Source organism: Marmota flaviventris, chromosome 7 (assembly GCF_047511675.1).
Source record: "Marmota flaviventris isolate mMarFla1 chromosome 7, mMarFla1.hap1, whole genome shotgun sequence".
NCBI lineage: Eukaryota > Metazoa > Chordata > Mammalia > Rodentia > Sciuridae > Marmota > Marmota flaviventris.
The window spans coordinates 58900165-58923073 of record NC_092504.1 but is presented as its reverse complement, the minus strand read 5'-3'; the positions used below and the strand labels follow the sequence as shown (position 1 = coordinate 58923073).

The window sequence follows — 22909 nt, the reverse complement described above, 5'->3', positions numbered from 1 at the left end:
CAAGAACAAAATAAGCATTAAAAAAAATCTCTTTGGACTCCTAGAGATTTAATGGGTGTCTCTGTTACCTTGCCTACAAGCTTTGGGGAGAATTTTTTTAATAGTTTGTTATACCATATTTTGTGATGCAAAAACCAAAGAATAAGGGCAATAAGTTCATGTTCATTCAGAAATACTGAAGATATGCAGAGAAAGAAATCCTGAACAGTCCTGAGATGAATTTATGTAAGTCAAAGAAATATTTTTTGAGGTAAAATAGTTTATTTAAAACAAATGTATAAAAGAAAATATCTAAATAAGTCAAATGCTTGTCTTAAAAAATGAACAAAAGCAAATTTGAGAAAACTTCAAGACTTTCCCTAAAATTCGTCAAGGAATTCAATGATTGACTTCTTATCCTACCATAACAATCTCTTCTTATACAGCCCAATAGACATGCAATGAGACATTATGCTCCCATTTGGAGAACAAAAATCACTGACAGAGCTCCTTTTTAGGAACTTAGAAAGTACTCTATGGAGGATGATTGAAAAAAACTAAAATGCACTGTAATAAAACATATCAGAAGTCCACATAAAATGTATCATAAAGTAGAGGAAGGTCAAACACATTCATGTGTTTTTTTATTTACAATTTAAAATTTAGGGGTGATATCTTAGTAACTTAAAAAATGAAAGTACACATGGAGGAATTCTTACTATTCTAATGAAATCATTTCACTCTGCCAGTCAACACATGCCTAGAAGAAACATTCAGCAACAGCACACTCTGCACACACCACAGGAATGATGACTTCACCTCCAGAAGGGCTCATATGCCTACCCACACTAGAAAGTAAAGCAGTAGTATTTTCTAGTTCATTCATTGAAGACAGTCATCTTCTCTGGGTTGTTTCTCTTTCTTCTCCCTACCCTACATTTGAACTCTGCAGGTGCAAGCTCTGAGTCAAGGCACTGATGCAATGCCATATTACGCCTTTATGAAGTGCAATAGTCCCAAACAAGGTGTTAAAGAGAATCTAAGGCTAAATGGGCCCTAAAGAGATTATCAGACCCTATAAAGACTCTCCTCACCTTCTAGAAAAAAAACTTAAACCAAGATAAGCACCTAACTTCTAAAGAAGGACATTTATTCATTCATTCAATGGTAAGTTTCTACTGCCAAGAGCAAACTTCTTCACTAGGCCTGAGAAATACAAAGATAAATAAGACCTACTCCTGGCTGGTAGAGATCATGATTCAGTAAGAGTCACTTCAATGCTGTCCCACTGTAATTCTCAGTATTCCCTACTAATTAATGCTTAATTCCCTTCTTCAGATACTGTCTTAATTCTCCTCTACAGCATTTTTAGAGTCACTTATTGAATTGAGTGATAATATTCAAGGGATATATCCATAAATGGCACAAATAACTTGAAGTATATTTTCAATCATCTACTGATACACTGGGAAAAATATAACTTTATTATATTTTTATAATATAAAAAAATTATATTCTGTTCCATATGAATTGGATATTCCAGAACCTATCCTGTTTTCAATTCAGAGATAATCCTTTACTAGCAGGGTGGAGAGAAAGCTTCTAATCCATACTTGTATGGAGACCCCAGTATGAGCTGCCTGAGAAAAGCCTCCAGATTGTTGAATGGACAGAACAGGTGTAGAAGAATAAATTCACAGACAATAGACTAACTGACCAGAAAAAAATTACAGAGCACATCCATAGACTGCAGCACCTCAATTTTCAGGTCTTCGTTTTTAAAAGATAAGAGTGAATAAGTCAATAGATGTTCCAAGAAATCCAGGATCAAAAACCACAAAAGACTGAGAAAACAATTTCTTCTTGCCTTAGAAAATATTCAAGTAGTGAAAAAACAAACATGAGAAGTCCATGATTAGTAAAACCAAACTCTGTGTTGTATACAGATATCATGAAGAGACAATGGGCTGTGAGAATGAAGACTGCTACAAACAGGTCCAGTGAATAATCTGGTCAAGGAGCTGGGGATGTGGCTCAAGCAGTAGCGCGCTCGCCTGGCGTGCATGCGGCCCGAGTTCGATCTTCAGCACCACATACAAACAAAGATGTTGTGTCCGCCGATAACGAAAAAAATAAATATTGAAAAATTTTTTCTCTCTCTTTCTCCCCCCACCCTTTCTCTCTCTCTTAAAAAAAAAGAATAATCTGGTCAAGCCATATAAGGGAAATTCAACTGAAATAAGATAAAGGCAGTGAATGGCTTTGTCGTGACAAATCTGACATGCATGCCATGACAATGCAGGCAGGAAATTCAGGCTGTTAGATACATTTATTAATAAAACTTAAGGTTACACATGAAAAAGCTTCAACATTCATGAAGTTAATTCATCCTGCTTTTAAGATATGAATTTGTCTCTATGATATGATATATTTTGGGTTATCAAAGATGATTTTCTATTGATACTCATATAATTCTTTTAAAAATGATAAAGATTGGGGTTGTAGGGAAAAGCAGGTATAAAATGCCAAAGCTTCAGATAAAGAGCATTTTTTTTTTACACAAAGGAAATACTAAGGCAAAAATAGGCTATCATTCATTGGCACTGGTTATACAGAGGCGAAAGGTAGTGCTAGAGAGCTTACCATATCAACCAACACACTTCAAACACGTCAACTCCCACACATAAACAAACAAACTCATTCTATGAGGCTCCTACAGGAGGGTAGGTGGCATGTGTGCTTAGGGAGTGACCCCAAGTGAGTAGATGCTGCCCAGTCTCCCTCATGTGGTGGGATGGAGTGGCCTAGGACAGGTATCTGAGAGCCTCCACTGTAGTATGCCTAAAGGATTCCATGCCCTTGGCAACTGGAAGCAGGCAAGACCTCTCTAAAGACTATGTTCTTAGATCTTTGTCTAAGACCCAGAAGAACTGTTCTCTAGGTACAATGGGAAAATAACTGGAAAAAGGTAAGACTGTAGAAAAATTTGGTTGGCAGAGGGTGAAAGTGTGCTTTCCCAAGGTTTTAAAATCCTTTCATCTATGCATTTTAAAAAGCATTGACTGGCTTAGGGCCAGTCGCTGGTATAGGCTTTAATGGGAGCTTTGTTTTGCCCTTTGCCTCCCTAACAGAAGTTAATCATATGGACAGAAGGGAAGTGTATTGCTTGCTGCCTCTTGGGGAGAGTCTGCATGCTGAAAGCCTCAGAGGCAGCAGGAGACACCTTGCCTTTAAGGGACCTGGACTCTCGTTGGAGCCAGTGCCATATTTTGGCTAGAACACTGCATGAAATCTTGCACTGGTTTTGGTGGGTGATCTTAGAAAAGTCAATTAGGTTATGAGTCACAGAGAGAATTCGCAACCCATAGGGCTGGTGGAACAGTGCCTAGCATATAAACCTTATACACAGGCATTCTGTTGTTACTTGTATGAGAAAGAGTACAGCCTGTATTCCATGTAGCCATAAAGGCTGAAATTGATGTGCATGCTTTACTGTAAGTTGAAGAGTGAAGAGATAATGTAGCAGAAGACACTACTATATAACCTCAAATTAATCTCAAATTGTGCTATTACAATTTGAGATTAATTTGAGGTTATATAGTAGTGTTCAGCACTAATCTAGAAAAGGGAAAGATGAAGATGGTTTCGGGTGTATCATATAATCATTGGGACTTTGGGCACTTCAGTAAAATGTCTTTATTGATGACAAAATAAAGCCTCTAGTTCTCCTTCAATGAAAGAATATCATGGATATGATTTCATCTATGCATTTTAAAAAGCATTGACTGGTTTATGGGCCAGTTACTGGTATAGAAAAAAGGACCAAAATAGCCCTGGGTCTTAGAAAAAAGAACCAAAATTGCCCTGGGTCCTTTCATCTGACATCTTCAAAGCCAATAATAATTGCCATTGTTATTGAGCATTATGAGCCAGGCATCCTGCTAAGTCAAACTTATTCTAAATGGTTTTATCCATGCCTCCAGGTCCACTGGATGTTAATAACTTCTAAATCCATCACTACATCCCAGAGCTCTCTCCCATGCCCAAATCCATATATCTCAACCCTCTACTGGACTTTCCATCTGAATATACCACAAGGGTCTCAAACTGAACAATTCCAAGTTTACTCATTATCTCCTTCCACCCACTCATCTTGACTTCTAGAAAACCTTGCTTCTTTTCTATGTGGTTCCTTGTTAATGGTAACACTCTGAAGCCAGTATATCTTTGTAGACTGCTTCTTGTTTCTCCTCACTTCCACGTACTCTTGTTTTAGTTCAGAGCCACGTTGATATTACTTCCAGTTTCATACCTGCCCAGAGGCCTCTTTAAAACTTAACTTAATCATGTTATTTTAGTGCTCACAACTATGTACAGGTTGCTAATGACCTACAGATGAAATCCAAATCTGTTAATTATAATGCTGTTTGGAGCCCTCTTAAATGTTCAGCTTCATCTTTCATCACTCATACACAGGCACAGTTAATATTTTTGATATATTCATAGGCCTAAGCTACCAGACATATTGTTCTCTTTTATTCTATTTATTGAATTTCTGTTCATTCTGTGAGATGGACTCAGTTTAATCATAATATTTACAGTCAATGGAATCTAACCATCACTCTTTCTCTGGTTATACTCTCTTTGTTCTTCTCTCAATGGACCCACACAAGTCTGCGCACACACACACAATATTTTATTGGCAAATTATTATTTATAAACAGTATAAATGCTATATAAATATGGAAAAATAAAATGTGGTATATAGAACACATTTGGACAATGGAGTATTACTCTGCCATAAAGAAGAATGGCTTTATGATGTTTGCCAGCAAGTGGATGGGTCTGGAGACTATCATCCTAAGTGAAATGACCAGTTAAAGAATCAAAGGTCAAATGTTTTATTAGATATGTAAAAGATAACTCATGATAAAGGGGGGGGTATATAGAAGTTCAGTAGATTAGACAATGAAGAATAAATGGGAGGGGAACAGGAAAAGGAAAGACAGTGGAATGAATCTGACATAATTTTCCTATATACATGTACAAAAACATCACAATGGATCCCACCATCATGTACATCCACAAGAATGGGGTCCTAACTAGAATAAGATATATTCTAAACTTGAATAATTATATCAAAATGGATTCTACTGTCATGCATGACTAAAAAGAAACAATAAATAAATAAGAGAAAAATTCATAAAAATTAAAAATAATACTTAATCTGATTTGTTTATACATCTTTCTCCTCTGCTAATTTATGAGCTTCTTAAGCTCTGGAACTAAACTTTATATATCTTTGTTTTTTCTAACACCTGATATAGGGCCTAATATATATTAGTGGCAAAATTAGTATATGTTGAATAAGTGAATGAGCCCAAAGAGACATGTACAGACTTACACTACAGTAGTAGTTATAATAGCAATAAATTGGAAATAAATACATTCCCATTAACAGAAAATGGGTAGTCAATTGAGTATTACACAACTAGTGACATATACATTAGCATGGGAAGATCTCCAAATCATAATATTTATCAAAACAAAGCAAGTTGTAGGAATATACAGTATGTAGAGATTGAAGTATGCATAAAACATTCAGATCTGACAAATCTAGGTGGTGATTATATAGGTGCTAACATTCTTTGCTTTTACGCATATTTTAAACATTTCATAATACAAATTTGTTAGAGGTATAGCCATAAAAACATACAAAGTGAAAATGGCAAGGGCTAGAGACATCTTGAAAGGGACCTCACCTACTACCCCATGACATACACATATACAGTCAAGAGAAATTATATTTAATCAACATAGCATTCAGCTATTTACAATATATTTCTAAGTAAATTTATATTTCTATATAATGAAAAATCTTTGATCTAATTATTATTATTATTAGTAGTAGTAGTAGTAGTAGTAGTAGTACTGACAATTGAACTCATGGGTACTCAAAAACTGAGCCACATCCCTAACTCCATTTTGTATTTTATTTAGAGACAGGATCTCACTGAGTTGCTTAGGGCCTCACTAAGTTGCTGAGGCTGGGGTTTGAACTCTCGATCCTCCTGCCTTAGCCTCCAAAGCTACCGGGATTACAGGCATATATAACCACACTTGACCAAGATCTAATTATTCTTTACAGTAGAATTTCTTTTCAATATTGCTACTAGTGCTTATTTTAGTCATGAAAAACCAGAAGTGTAAATATGTTTAGAGAGAAAAACCTCAAAAAAAAAAAAAAAAATCCACCTATTCTCACCATGTACGGAGACCACAGAACGAAAACACTCAGAAATGAGATTTTGACCCCCTTTTCAAAAGTCCTGCAATTAGCACAAATTGAGAAAAAAATAAAAAGTTTTTAGGCAAATTAAGAAGAAAATATGTATTTTTGTACAAGATAATAGAATTTCATATATTTTCATTAACGCATAATTTAATTTTAGGCATAGATACAGTCCTGACAACAGCAAACCGAAGGGAAGAAAAACTACATTCACTTGAAAGCCATTACACAGTAGGTATTTAATTCTTACTGAAGTCTGTAACACTGGGATTATTGCCTTCATTTTATAATAACTGAAAATGAAGCCCAGAGTGTTGTATATTATTTTTAATGTTCAAATTGAAATTGAAAGGGGATTGGAGGTGTCATCCACAGTAGAGTGTTTGCATATAAAAAAAAAAAGGAAAGGAAAAAAGCAAAAGAAAATTGAAACCAAATCTTCCTTACTTAAAAGACCATGCTTCTTCTACTACAACACCCTCATGTTCAAGGATCTTTCCCTTTATACACAAACTGCCACCTTCTCTTGTGTCCTTAGAGCTTAGTGTACTGATCTATAATAGATCTAAAGAATGGATTACAAGTGACACACACTTATCTCCTTTGTTAAAGTTGCTTAATAATATATACATGAGACATAAAATATGACATAGTATTATATACACATATGTATCCTTTGTTATACACAGGTTTCAGTGTTAATCTTGATTTTGAGAATATAAGGAACCATTATTAAGCAAATAAAAAACTTAAGACTAATACGATAAAATACATCCCTTGTGCAAATCCCTTAGGTATTTACAATTATGTTCATAGTTGTTTACTGAATTATTCATTATAGTAAAAATCAGGAAACCATCTAAATATCCAATAATCAAGAACTGAGTGAATAAATAATATTATATCCATAGCATGGGATACTCTGGACTCATAATAAATCATATTTAAGAAGAAAACATTTTATGAAGAAACATGTACACACCGAAGAGCTACAAATGCAAGTAGTATGTTCAGGGTAAAAGACATATTTAGATATTTGAGTTTATATGAAAATATAAAATAGTGGAAAGCCAAACATCACATTGTTAACCTCAGCTCACCTTTGTTCAGATTTGGAGTTTTTCTCCCTCTCTCTATTGCCTATGTTTTGTAAGTTTTGGCAGGAAGGATATATTACTGACATTAAGGGGGAAAAATCAAGAGTCAAGCTGCCCTCTCATACATTAACAAAACTTGTTGTGGATCAGAAATGTTTTGCCTAGTTCATAATAAGCTCTCATCATGAAGTGCGGGAGCTGGAATGGGCTGAGGTAGAAGCAAGAGATAGAGACTGGGAGGCTAGGAGCAAGGGTCGGAGTCAGAAAGAAAAGAACACTTCACCTAAGTGTGTCCACCTCCTCAATTGCTCCACAAAGTCAGGTTGCTCCAAAAGAGGGAGAGGCAATAAGGAGTTCATCCAAGGAACAACGAAATACACAGCTATAAACAAAGACTAATGTCATTATGTAAAATCAGAAATCTTAGGTAAAAATAAAGTTTTCATAAAGGTGGTCTCTTATGTTTAATTTATTTATATGTATGATATCCTCTCGACTCTGATTCAATGTTTATATCAAAAGTATCAAAAAAGTATATCCATCCCTTTAGTTGAGTTATAGCTTAAAAGTCAGTAAATTTAATATTTCTAAATTATTATTTAAGTGTTCATATCCAATAACATAAGAAGGACTGGCATATAACTTATTAGCACATAAAATTTAATGAGAATTTACAATGCACAAGGTACTGAGCTTCACGCTTTACGTGAACTGGCTAGTTTAACAATACTGTGTGAACGGTTATTATTCTTCACACCATATCAATGAAGTTTGAGGTTCAGAGAGATGAGATAACTTGACCAAGGTTACCAAATTCATCAGGGGTAGAGTTACAACTTAAATCCTGGAATTCTTACCTTAGTGTGGCCTGTGCATTGCTGCTACTCTATACCATTAAAAATAACTGACAAAGTTGAGAAAAGTGACAACTTTAGGAAAGAAGGAACTGGAGAAGCAGAGTTTGCTAAAGGGGACAAGCTGGAGAATGAGCAACAGGATATGGGAAGAACAATAGTATTAGTAAAGCCATGAAATGTGCTGGCATCCACTCAGAAAGTACCCGGGGCTGTAAATGAGCAAGTTCCGCTCCTGGGTTGCATGAGCTCCAGAGGGCGAAGCAGACTATTTCCATGCCCCACCCCTTAGCATCCCTCAGTGTCCTGGAATTCTGAACATTACTAATCCTTCTCCAAGGAGGAATAAATCCACAAGAGGAAAATTCTTGCAAAAATCTAGGATGATGTTTAATGGGAGTGTATTCAATACTTGATGATACAGTGGGAAAATAGGTGAAAGGAAGCTAGCTGGTCACTTTGCATTTTTTGACTAGTAAGTATATTTGAATATTCCAAATTACTCCACTGAATTGCCCATTTACCTTGTTTTATATTACAGTGTCTGTCATTAAAAGTGTTGCAATGGAGACGCTAGAGTTACGACTGTGGAGGTTCATTCATCATGCTGGAGGGGATAGCTTAGTGGACAAAATGCCAGCTTTTGTGACCATGCCACTCCATATCAAGAAGTTAACATGCAAGTGGCACTGACTCAGCAGGTTGTCTCCTGAATGAAGTTAGTTCCAGAGAATTGAATCAAATACATGGAGGTCCTTTGGACAATATCTTAAAAAATTTGCTTCTCCTGCCTGGATAATGTACATTGTAAGAACTTTTACAAACTTGGGATATTCCCAAGTTCCCTTGAAGCATGAGATATAAGATAGCCCAGGATCTTCTAGTGCAATCTTAGAATTGATGCCCTGCTCTAGCTAGCCTTCCCTTCTTATGGTTAGCTTCATACTAAGCTCACATGGCCTTCCCCCAGCTACTAGTTTTCGTTCAGCCATGTGGTTAACTGTCTGTAATAATCTTTACTCTTTCTTCACCCTTATTCTTAGCATAAAGTCAGTCATGCACTTGATGCTCTGACTACTCTTTTATGAACAAATATTATACTTTTATGATTTTATTAACTATTTTATAATGACAAACTAGGAATATTTAGTAGTTCCTGAAAATAATCCTACACTGTATAGATCAACAAATAACTAGAATAATGGTTCCATTTAAAAAAAAAAAAACTGTGATCTTAAAAACATATCAACTAAGTTTATATCAACTGAAGAAGTCTTTATTCCAGTTACAATCTCAAAACAAATGTAGCACACATTAATTGGGCAGCCACTATGTGTCAGATATTATTCTAAGTATTACCTACTAACGTAAAAAATATTCTGCTATATTCTAGTGAAGATAGCAGACAACTATAAACTGATACTAAGTGCTATATCTATGGTTCATTAAAGTAGTATAGAAACTAATTTTATGCATACCTTGGTAGCTTCTACTTTAGTCTAAATATCTATTTTAGAACTGAGTTTCTACCTTAGTCTGGATTTCTACCTTAGACTAAATATTTATTTGTGGAGAGATATTTAAAAAGTAAGTGATACATAGTTAAAAATATAAGATTTGAACCTGCACCGTTGTGCACACCTCCAATCCCAGTGACTCAGAAGGCTGAGGCAAGAGGATCCCAAGATCAAGGACAGCCCCAGCAATTTAGTGAGATCCTCAGCAATTTAGCAAGACCCTTTCTCAAAATTAAAAAAAAAAAAGTGGTAGACATTCGTGGGTTCAATCCTCAGTACAATATATATATATATATATATATATATATATATATATATATATATATATATATAAAATATATATATTACTATGAGAAACTGGAAGAGTGAGATTAATATTAATGTAAGCTAATATTATTCATGCCTCAGGATCTTCTTGCTATGATTTTTTCTTTTACTTTGTTCTTCTCCAAGCCCAATTCAAGATTTCATCACCACATTCTTCACCATCATCTCTCAAACATTATCAATCTTTTTGACACATCATGCACTCCTCCTCCTTCTACTCTTCCTGACTTCTCCTAGATGGGACTGCTTCCATATATGCTGACATTCCAGTTATGACAGTGGTCCAGCCCTCCCTGTTCCAGCTACCTCTGCCATTAGATCACTATCTCCCTCTTTAATACCCACTGCTAATTGTATTTGTTCATTTCCCACACATAAGCATGACGTGGTCATTTTGGTGATACTTTGTTCCTATTGTCTGGTTATGTGGAATCTGTTTTTCACACCAATTCATGTTTCCTCTGTAATTTCACTTTAATTTACTAATTCCTGTATGTTTTATTCTTAAATTCTCAAGATGATTATTAATGAAGTGGAAATCTAGTGATCTTTAGTTACTTCTAATAATTTTCTGTCCTAAAATTTCCCATTAACCAAACCTTTTTTCTTCAGGATTATTGCAAGGCTGCTTACAGAGCTGTACTCCAACATTCAGCACATCTTTGTATCTGGTGAGAGGCATTAAAGGTGGAAAACAAGGCCAAGAACAGGCCTTGATCCCACTGTCTTCCCTCAAAATATCTTCTGGCCAGGATCAGGCAGGCTGTGGTGTGGCCAACCCAGCTACATTCAAAACAGCTCCTCACTGTACTAGAGCCCTCTGGTGGTAAGAGAACACCCACAGTAGGCTGGTCTAAGTAGAGAACCTCAACATGGTTACACCCAGGAACCCCTAATCCTTCTGGCTCTTTTTGTTCACTTGGCAAGCTCAATTCTTCCCTCCTTTGGGTTCCAGAAAAAGTCATACTTAAGAATACGAAAATAAATTAAATTCAGTTGAAACTAATTTAAACATTTATTCTCTTCATCAAACTTAATTCCTTCCAGAACTTTTACTCTCCCTTCATAGTTTGTAAATAATCATCAGTTCAAATTTAAAGTCTAGAAAGTAACAGTATCTGATCAGCAGCAAAGTGATTAAAGCTCTCCTTCAAGCCTTGGCTAAAGCAAAAATTATAACTATCATCTTCAATGCAGAAATATTACATGGCAAGGGTAAAGACAGAAGAAGAGTATAATCATTTGGTATGTTCAAATATAAAACATATTAGGGAAATTTCTAGATCTGTTAAGTAAAATTGCAATAACTTTTCTGTTTCTATGCTTGCCTCTCAGGAATCAATTCTCCTTTACATAGCCTAGGTGACCTTTAAAAACACAAGTTGTTCATCTCCTACTCTCTGTCACTCTTGGCTTCTATCAAAGTCTTCACCTTGGCCCTCAAGGTCCCACATGAACAAACCTTGGCTACTTTCCTAAGAGCATTTCCTATGAGTCTCTCTCATAACTTACTAGAGCTTAATAAAAATCAGAATAATGTGATAAACTCTCAAATATCTGTGTTCTGGAACATGCTAAGCATGCTACTCTTTAAAGACTCTTGTATTTGTTCTTCCCCTGGTAGGAATGTTCTCCCAGATGTTTCTTTGATTTATTTCTTCATCTCATATAAATCTGATTCAGTCAGTATCCCTGCAGGACATGGATTACTCCTTAGACCATTATATGAAGAGAAATTACTAAAGGAATTTTACAGGGGGTATGTTCAGGATTAAGAGAAAAATGGGCTGTCAAGGCACTAGTAGATTAGAAACAGGAGGAAGCCTTTACCATCCCTAAGCCTGAAAGGGCAGGTAGAAGGAACTGATTTATTGCAGCCCACTGAGAGCCACAACCCCTCCCAGAGGTTCCCCAGCAGGACATTGGGGGGAGTGTTAGAAAGCAGGTAGAAACATAAGAGAGAAAATTTTCCTGGCCTGATCTTTTTCTCCTCCCTTGAATCTCTGAAAGGTTCCAAGCCTTGCCAGGAGCCAGTGGCTGAGAAACACATTAGTCCTCATTAGTCAGCCTCCTGGGGCCAAAGTGGGGAAAGGGAAAAATTGGTTCAGATAGGCAAATGGAGAAAGGCCAGGACAAGGGCTCTATTCAAAAGATCACCTCCTAAGAAAGATCTTCACTAATTAATCTACCTAAAATGGTACCCCATTAAAGCAATCCTTCAAGCCTTGGCTGAAGCAAAAATTATAACTATCATCTTCAATGCAGAAATACTACATGGCAAGGGTAAAGATAGAATAAGAGTATAATCATTCGGTATATTCAAATATAAAACGTATTAGGGAAATTTCTGGATACATTAAGTAAAATTGTAATAACTTTTCTGTTTCTATGCTTGCCTCTCAGGAATCAATTCTCCTTTACACAGCCTTGGCTAAAGCAAAAATTCACTCAATCTGTTATTGTACTTCTCACTACCTGATATTATATTGTATTGTTTGTTTATTTGCTCTCACACTAACATATAAGTTCTGGAAGAGCTGGGATTTTTGTCATTTGTATTCATTTCTGCATCTCTACAATTTATAAAAACTACTTCATAGCAAGTGTCCATTGTTTATTGAATGAATGAATGAATTTAACACTCCCTTTGCTATTCAAAAATATTTATGTTTAATAAAATTAGAAAAATACAATATCTCTAAAGAGTTATAGTTGACTTAGTCACACATAAGACCTCTATACTATAGTCCTTTCTAAATTTCAAAATATCTTTCTTGCTAATTTACCCTGTAGAATAGCAAAAATTTAAACATTTTTGTGATAAAGAAATATATATAAACACATTATATTTCATAAATTTTATACATGAATATAAAATAACAGAATCTTAGAACTGGAAAAAAACATTAAAATTCTTAGCACAACCCCACATTCAATACATGGACATTCTTGACAATGGTCCCTTCATAGGTAAAGAGTAAAGAGTGAATGTAATACCTCTCCCAGAGAACATATGTTCATAATAATTACAGCTGTTCATGTGTGATTTTAGTTATGGTATTTGATCTATTAAAATTTAATGTTTAAAAAGGGATAGAATACTCTTTACATTCAAAATGGGACAAAAGTTTATTTAAAAAACACTGACAAATAATTCTCTATGATATCCTATTTATATTATTTATCTACCTGATCAATGAAATGAGAGGAAATTCACTATATCAAGAACTGGCTACTTAAAGCAGCTCTTATTATAATTAAGGTTTGTGTTTGGGTCTTTTTATCCTATATATTTAAAAAAACAAAAACTCTGTATCTAAGTCATATTTTCTTTCTTCCAGATCAAACATTCACAGTTCATTGGACCAAGTTTCCTAGGCCATTCTTTGTGGAAACAACATCCAGATGCTCTTTTGAACATGGTCTAGTCCATCAACTTTCCATTTAAAATCTTAGATGGCAAAAGAGTTCTTCAGTGTGTATGTGGCCATTGCAGTATAGTGGTTGTCTATCTTTTCCTCTTACCTGGACCTTCTATTTTCATTGACAAACTTGAAAGTACAGTTTTCTTTCACTTTTCCCCTCAGCTACAATATATTACTGATCTTCACTGATTTTTTCTTTTGTTTTTGTTTTTATTGTCATTATTGCTTATTTTTGGAAGACTCGTTCTATTTTATTTTAATTTCTAATTGATTTTAAAAAAAATAAATGATAGCAGAATGCATTACACATATGGAGAACAATTTTTCATATCTCTGGTTGTATATAAAGTATGTTCACACCAATTCGTTTCTTCACATACATACTTTGGCTAATGATGTCTATCACATTCCACCATCCTTGTTAACCCCCTCCCTCCTCCCTTCTCCTCCCACCCCTCTGCCCTATCTAGAGTTTGTCTATTCCTCCCATGCTCCTGCTCCCTACCCCACTATGAATCAGCCTCCTTATATCAGAGAAAACATTTGGCATTGTTTTTTGGGGATTGGCTATGTGCTACAATTAGAGCAGGAATTACTCTGCTGATGACATTCTACCAAATAAGTCACTAGAGACTTACCCGCAGCTACTATGATAATATCTGCCAGCTGAGTGTGGATCTTCAGTTGTTCTCTGGGAGTGTATCTGTGAGCTATGGTGACAGTTGCATCACCTGCAATACAGAAGAGTTTTCATTAATGATTATTGTGCTTTTCCAAATTTTATGAAAGCTCTAAATCTAGAGGGATTTTGGATGTTACCTAAGAATAGAAAATATTGTTTTGACATGTCTAAATCCTGTGAGAGAAAAAGTTAGATAAGGAGATTTGGATGAACCAAAATATTGCACCTTTCACCAGGCACGGTGGTGCAGGGCCATAATCCTAGCGGCTTTGGAGGCTGAGGCAGGAAGATCACTGAAGCCAGCCTCAGCAATGGCGAGGCACTAAGCAACTCAGTGAGACCCTGCCTATCTATAAATAAAATACAAAATAGGGCTGTGGATGTGGGCTTAGTGGTCAAGTGTCCCTAAATCCTCAGTAATCAAAATATATATATATATATATATATATATATATATATATATATATATATATATATATATATTTCAAATAGATGCAAAGAAAAATCAAATTAGGCTGAATGAAGATAAGTTCTGATTGTCATGGAAAAACTATAAATCCTAAAAATCCAGAATTTGAAAAGTCCATATTTAATGTTTAATGGATTGGCACAGGAGATATTCATTTGCTTTCTAATGACAGATAAATAAACTCAGAAAACAACAAGATAAGTATTCTACAACTGAACAACACATTATGGAAATAAGGTTAGAGATGAATTCTGCCATGAGGACATATCAAGGAAGAGTTCTTAGAGGAGGCAAAATATTTTAGGTATTTTAATTATGAGCATGATATACCAATCATTATGTGTTTAGAAAATGAAGAGGTCTAGACTATAACACGAACCTTCTGTATAAAAACTTTAATGGAGTTATGGGTGAGTAAGAGAGGTAAGCAGCTTGAGGCATTCCAAGGTTTAAAGTGTCAACCAGGAAAGAGGAGTGAGGAAAAAGTGATGATGTGGAGAAGTTGAGAGGGACTTCCAGTGAGAGTGTGGCCATGTGAGACACTGTCTCACTTTCCTTCTCCTGGAAGTTGTGCAAATGCTACATAGATCATAACAAAAGTGCACTATATCCATATCTAGAAAAATTAGAAAACATATTTTCACAGACTCCAAAAACATGTAAGAGTTACCAAAAGCAGCAGTTACTAGATACCTCATAGAGATAAAAGTAGCAAAAACAAAAACAAAAACAAACACGCAGGGTTCTGAGCAACAACAGACCTTTGAAAAAGATTATCAAAATATACTTGATTGAAGTGAAGGGTTTACATCCAAAATGGGGTGGGAAAGCCCATATTTTTTAATTGTAGCAGAGAAAATAAAAATAAAATCAGAAGAGCCCTCTTGGATCAGGTATAGTTCAAAGTGTGTTATATCACAAAAGTGACATAGTGGAGCCATTACAATAGGGAGCTTCATGAAAGCAGAGAGGCAACAGGCTGCCTCCCCAACCTATGGTGGAAATATTCTGCAAATAGCAGGTCCACAAAAATCTTAACTCAATTCAATTATGAATAATAAAAAAGGACTGGATGAAACATCAATAGAAGTCTCTACATAAGGGAAAGCCCAGAATTTTGAAAAGTGATGAAACAATTCTGATTCAAATAGGAACTATTATAGTCATCTGGCAGACAATATAGGCACTTGTACAAATTAATAGACCAGCATACCAAAAGAAGCAAATTTTACCATATGCAAATTTTAAAATAAATAAAAGCATACATTTAAAAAGTAGCAGAATCAAGAAAAAAAAAAACAAAAAGAAAAAAATTTGTAAGGAATTTACCAGTTTATCAATAAACTCAACAAAAAATGCTGTCATGGAAAACTTGAACATTATAAACAAACACTATATCAAAATGTTTAAAAATTAGAACTCAAGATAATAAAAAGTGAGGACAAAAAGACTTGAATCAATCAAAATTGACTTATAATTGTCAACACCAACATAGTAAAGGTCCTGGATTGTAAAGATTTTAAAAGAAGGAGGAGGGTGGGAGGAGGAAAAGGAGGAAGATAAGGAGAGAAGAAGAAGAAGGAGAAGGAGAAGGAGAAGGAGAGGAAGAGGAAGAGGAAGAGGAAGAGGAAGAGGAGGAGGAAGAAGAAGAGGAGGAGAAGAAAAAGAATCCTATGAGTAATCAGGCCAAATTTCCAATTTTAACATTCAATTTCAAAAAATTATAGGTCAATATCCACAGAAATTCACATGAAGTCATTGGAAGTCAAGAAGTTTAGACCAGACAAATCTGCCTCTCAGATTAAAAATAACAAACAATTCTGAAAATGAAAGAAACAGGGAATACTGCTTACCAAAGGAACATGCTAAAATATGTACTTCAAATTAATTAAGATGAGTTTGAGGAAACTGGCAAAAAGACTATCATAGAGTTCTAAATATATTTCATTATATAACTAAGGTTTAAAACTATGTGAGAACTAAAGTGACAAACTACTCTGGTTTGAATGTTTACCTCCTACCAAGCTCATGTTGAAATTTAATTGTCATTGTAGCAATATTAAGAGGCGGCACCTTCAAGAGGTGTGCAGGTCATAGGGGCTCTGCCCATATGAATGGATTAATGTCCTTTGGTGGAAGTGGGTTCACTACAAAAGGATGAGTTCATCCCCCTTTGTCTCACTTGGACCCTTCCTTGCCCTTTTGCCTTCTGCAATGGCATGATACAGCAAGAAGACCCTCACCAAATGCCAGTACCTTCATCCTGGACTTCTCATCTCCTGAACTGTGAGGGAATAAAGTTCTGTTCTTTATAAATTAGCCAATCTGTGGTATTCTATTATGCCTGCACAAGGTAGACTAAGACACAGGTGAATGTAAATGATACTTGCTTTGACTATGCAGGAATAATGCAATTAACAGAATTAAAATTGGAAGGAAAAATATAAGAAATTTTAGTTATTGCTTAATATGCTATAATGGGAATCAACAAATATTCAAAAAGCTAATAATAATAGTTTAAAAATATTTAAAAGTATAAATACTTTGAAAGTTAATTTTTATTGGCAAACATCAGATAACACATAAAAAGAAATGGAATCAGATTATCACTTATTTTATGAGTATCAGTAGATACCATATAAAGAAACAGAATACTGTATGGTGTACTGTATAGTGTTATAATTATTGAGATAACCAAAACCTTCCTAAATATTAGAAAAAACATAGAAAGAAAATAATGTAAAAAATAAAAACCACAAACAGAAAATAATGTGATGATTATGGTCATATATATTTGTCATAGCAATAAATATAAATTTATCTAACTCATCTATTTAAAAGAACAATATTTGCAAATTGACTCACAAAAAATATGGTATACAATACAAATCATATTATATATGACACATTTAAAGTTACTCAGAATTCAGAAATGTTGAGAACAAAATATGTTCAAATACAGCAGGTAAAATGACATGCACAAAAAGAATGATGCTATTTCATGCAAGAAAAAATTCAATATTAAGTAGGACAAAGAGGTACACATTAAAAAGCATAGGGGAAATTCAAAAGAAAATACAGCACTAATAAATATGTAATTAACAAAAGAAAGATAAGCAGAATTCATAAGTCAAAATTACAGATGATAAAAATATAATACATTGTATTTGCTGAATTTAATTCAGCCTTTATAATTCATGGCAGATAAGAATGTAGAAAATGTAAATAACATAATTAATAACATCTATACGATTATATTAAAGTCTGAAAATAGATAGTACAGTTTTATGTACCCTCACCAAACAATATATTTTTTAAAATGGTATGACTTTTGGTACAAAAGAAATTTTTATTAATACCAAAAAGAAGATAGTTATATAAACTATAAATAATTTATTTAATTATGACAATATAGTTGTAACTATTGACAAAATCAGAAATACAAAGATCCTTCTATTGGAAGTTTAAAAAGTCCTATTTCAAACAATTCTTGTATCAAAAAAAATTCTTTACAAAATAATGTTGTAAATGTTTCTAGGAAGAAATAGGAAAATTCATAGACCTAAGTTATTATATCAATAAGACATAAATCAGAAAATACATTAATCAATCATTTATCTTAAGTTATATAGATAAAAATAAAATAAATCCTTAAGATTAATAAACATAAAAGTTAAAATGTATTTGTTAAAGCTAAAAATGGAAATATTATTAAAACATTAAAGAGAATTCAATACTTTTCCAAGGAAAAAATGAATACGCAAAAGTATATAGATTTCACATGTAACAACATGTTAAGAACACATATTAAAAGAAATCTATTCTCATAGCTATATAAAAGATAAAATATGGTTAAAAGATAAAATATGGCTGGCTGTGGTGGCACACAACTATAAATCCCAGTGACCTAGGAGGCTGAGACAGGAGGATAGAAAGTTAAAGCCAGCCTTAGCAATGGCAAGATGCTAAGCAACTCAGTGAGAATCTGTCTCTAAATAAAATACAAAATAGGGGTTTAGATGTGGCTTAGTGGTTGAGTGCCCCAGAGTTTAATCCCTGATACCCCACCCCCGGAAAAAAATATAAGTAGGCATAACAAGAAATGTGAAGAATCTATGTCATACAAGAAATTCTCTAGAATGCCACCAAAAGAACTAGAAAGACCACATTCTTAGAAAGATTCAATACCATACTAATGAGAACTCTCCATATGTTTATTACAAATACAATAATACGACTCTAATAAAATTTTTTAGGAAGCATATAATTTGATACTAAAATTAATATGGAAATATAAAAACTAAAACCAGGAAAGCTTTGAAAAGAAAGAACAAGGAGATAGTACATGGTGATAGCCATTCGCATTTTAGTTAATGAAGCCACCTTCTGCCCAGTTAGAGTAAAAACCTGAGTCTCCTTTGGTTTTACTCTTTCTTTCATTGAATTTAAAATCAATGTGTGTAAAGTATACATTTACATTCATTCCAAAATACCAAAATTATGAAGCATCTTTCCATTTCTGTCTTAGTCCAGGTCCCCCCAATTCAGAAGGGTCTCCTTATTCCCTTATACCTCAGCAACCCACTAAAGTATTCTCTAGTTCTAAATGAGAGACTCCAAATGAATTCCCCCACCCTACCCTCACCCCTCTCATATACAAAAACACACAATCATTCAAAACAAAACCAAAATCTCCTGCTACCTCAGTACTGAAGATTTCAGCAAGAAGTGAGAGATACACCATAATCCATAATTAACAATCTGCAAAGTTTCAGGCAAAAGGAAAATTAATTTCAGTCTGCATAGAAAGATATTTTAAGTAATTTTGCTCCATCTTTAATAGCATTAGGTTAACTTGATACTCCTAAGTGAGTTGGGCTGGCAATGTCCATGGAAAATATCAAAGTCACATTTAGATTTTATGATTAGAATTCATGGCTACAATGATAATCAAACCATAGAAAGGGAAAAGCTTTAAGCCTGCTATTTGGTAGACCTGATGGTGTCAGCAAAAGAGAAATGACCCAAAGAAGTTAAAAGTAATATGTTCCAATAACAACTCAGGCTCTTCTTTTCTTAACCTGGCAGTGAGCACCTATTCCTGATTTTGACTCCTAGCTTTCCTGGTAACTATATTCTTATTTAACCTGTCTTACTTGTCATTGTGAAAATTCTTGTCATTCCTATTTCCCATTCTGATCCCCCATTGACTTTCTTTAACTAATCCTCTGGCTTGCTGCATCTAATCCTTTCTATCTCTTCAGGTTTTTCCCTAGGGTTATCAGTACTAACAAGTTGCAACAGCTACTCCATAGAATGATGCATATCTCTGACCCTTAGATGACTTTTTCTAACGCTTAGTTGTATCCCTGTGTTGTATATATGATAATGCAGGGGTCTAACATTCTGTAACATAGATCTAGATTTTTTAAAAAATTATAAAGCAAAGTTTTAAGCAACTATTTTGTGCCTCATGCTTTACATCATGTTTTTTAAACTAAGGAAGAATAAAATAGAATGTCTCTCTTGGAACTTTAGTTTTGCAAGAACTCAGTAATTAACTAGTAGGAAAGATATGTTTCTTAGTGCATAAAATCCACAGTCAATTGAGAACTGCCTACTGGGAGCCATTGGAGCAGTTTTCTAGGCTATCAGCTGTCCTGTAATTTATGCAAAATCACATCCTAGCAAAGACTGGTTGATGCTTAATGTAGAATGCAAATTAGAGGAAAATGTTTATATTAAGAAAGAAAGCTAGAACAAATAACATGATCTTCTTCATTTTTAAGTATCATTCTTTTTTTGTTAAAGTCAACAAATTAGCGGGTTTTAAAGACATTTCCAGGCCCTTTTCCACCTTCTTTAATTCAATAATCAAGAAATAATCCCAGAATCCCCTGGCACAGTAGTTCATGCCTGTAATCCCAGCAGCTTGGAAACCTAAAGCAGGAGGATCTCAGTTCAAATCCAGCCTCAGCAACTTAGTGAGTTCCCAAGCAACTCAGTGAGACCTGTCTCTAAATAAAATATAAAATAGGGCTGGGATGTGGCTCAGTGTTTGAGTGCCCCTGAGTTCAATCCTCGGTACTAAAAAAAAAGAAAGAAAAAAAGAATCCCAGAATCATGCTAACCAATGAGGATACATAATTCTCTACTATCATGGAGGAAAATATGGAAATAGGAATTATAATACAATGCACTAAGTTCCATGTTAGAAATATCAGTCATAATGTTGGCACAAAACATCATTATCTATTATATCTGAGAAAGACATCATGGTAAAGAGCAACTCAGTGAGCTTGGATTATATTTATGTTATTTTGTTATCAGTGTTATGGGAAGCCATGGATGCTTGAGGCCTACCATGTAGAAAACTGACTGTGTGGAAGATGGGACAAGGGTGGATGCAGGGAAACTATTTCATAAATATTATAATGTTCCAAGTGAGAGATTGCAGTTGTCTGGACTAGGATATTAATTGGAGAGGTGGGGATATCACAGGTATATTATACACAGTTTACTAGTAGATCAGACAGAGCATCAGAGAAAGAGAGAAGAATGAACTGAGCAACAGGGTGAATTGATAGTGCCAGTTACTAAGATAGTATGTTAGTCAGCTTTCCATTACTATCACAAATATCTGATATAATCAACTTAAAAAGAGAAAAAGGTTATTATGGCTAACAGTTTTAGAGATTTCTGTCCATGACAGTTGGTCCCACTGATTTGGGCCTGTGACGTATATCATGGCAGGAGTGAGTAGTGGAACAAAACCACTAGAAAGAGAAAGAGACTGGGGTCCTGCTATCCCCTTCGTGGGCATGGCCCCAATGACCTAAAGATATTCCACTATATCCCACCTCCTATAGGCTCCACCACATCAAATAGTGCCTCCTGGGAAGCAAATCTTTACTACATACACTTAAGATACAAACTATATTATATGGGGAAGACTATGAGGAGTAAAATTCAGAATGAAAGTTTGTATATGGTCAGCTTGAAATGCTTATTAGCCATGCTAGTAGGGTTGCTGGGTAGAGAGTTATATGATTAGGAAGAATACAGATAGTATTTAGAGCTAAGGGACTGCAAAGGATCACCTAGGGAATAGCTAAAAAGGAAGAAATTAATTCCTGGTCTCATTCCAACATTTTGAGCAATCAATTTCAATTCTGACCATGTTAGATTCTTCTACAGCACTTTCTAAAAAAATAATGATGTTCAGGTCCAACTCTTAAATATTTTGATTTAATTTCATTGTATTTGGGTGTAGGAAGCTATATTTTTAAGGCCCCCTGATGATTCCAGAGGTAGGTAGGGCTTGAGAAGTTAAGAAAAGGGGAATGACTCAGGAAAAAAATAATGAGGAAAAAATGTCTAATGAAACAAGAATAATACTTGTGAGTAGTAGCTTAATTTGTGCTTCAATGATTTTAAAAAGCCCTATAAAAGTGGCCATTTTGTTAAATTAAAAAGCATGTTTTGAATATTTCTCAATCCATTGTATAATTTTCTGTTTATAAGAACACATTGGATTCAAATTAAAAAGCTTCTTTTCAGCAAAGGAAACAATCAATAATGTGAGGAGACAGCCTGCAGATTGGGAGAAAATCTTTACCACATGCACCTCCTATAAAGCATTAATCTCTAGGATATATAAAGAACTCAAAAAAATTAACACCAACAAAACAAATAACCCAATCAATAAATGGGCTAAGGAATTGAAAAAAGACACTTCACAGAAGAAGAAATACAACTGGTGAACAAATATATGAAAAAGTGTTCAACATCTCTAGCAATTAGAGAAATGCAAATCAAAACTAAGATTTCATCTCACTCCTGTCAGAATGGCAATCATCAAGAATACAGGCAACAATAAATGTTGGCAAAGATGTGGGGGAAAAGGTACATTCATACATTGCTGGAGGGACTGCAAATTGGTGCAACCACTATGAAAAGCAGTATGGAGATTCCTCAGAAAACTTGGAATGGAAACACCATTTGACCTAGCTATCCCACTCCTCAGTTTATATCCAAAGGTCTTAAAATCAGCATACTATAGTAATGCAGCCACATCAATTTTTATAGCAGCTCAATTCACAATAGCACAACTATGGAACCAACCTAGGTGTCCTTCAATAGATGAATGGATTTTTAAAAATGTGGTATATATACTCAATGGAATATTACTCAGCTTTAAAGAGTGAAATTATGGCATTTGCCAGTAAATGGATGGAGCTGGAGAATATCATGCTAAGCAAAATAAG

At 34.5% G+C, this 22909-nt stretch overlaps 1 protein-coding gene across 5 annotated transcripts in view; it reads right to left on the bottom strand.

Annotated features, from left to right (window-relative positions):
- Mthfd2l (methylenetetrahydrofolate dehydrogenase (NADP+ dependent) 2 like) overlaps positions 1-22909 on the bottom strand; it is a 115630-nt gene that overhangs the window by 48765 nt on the left and 43956 nt on the right. For all 5 annotated transcript variants that reach the window (XM_071614343.1, XM_071614345.1, XM_027939825.2 and 2 more), the window contains one exon: positions 14130-14222. In XM_071614343.1, coding sequence (XP_071470444.1) covers positions 14130-14222 — 93 coding nt within the window. The remainder of the gene's footprint in view (positions 1-14129; positions 14223-22909) is intronic.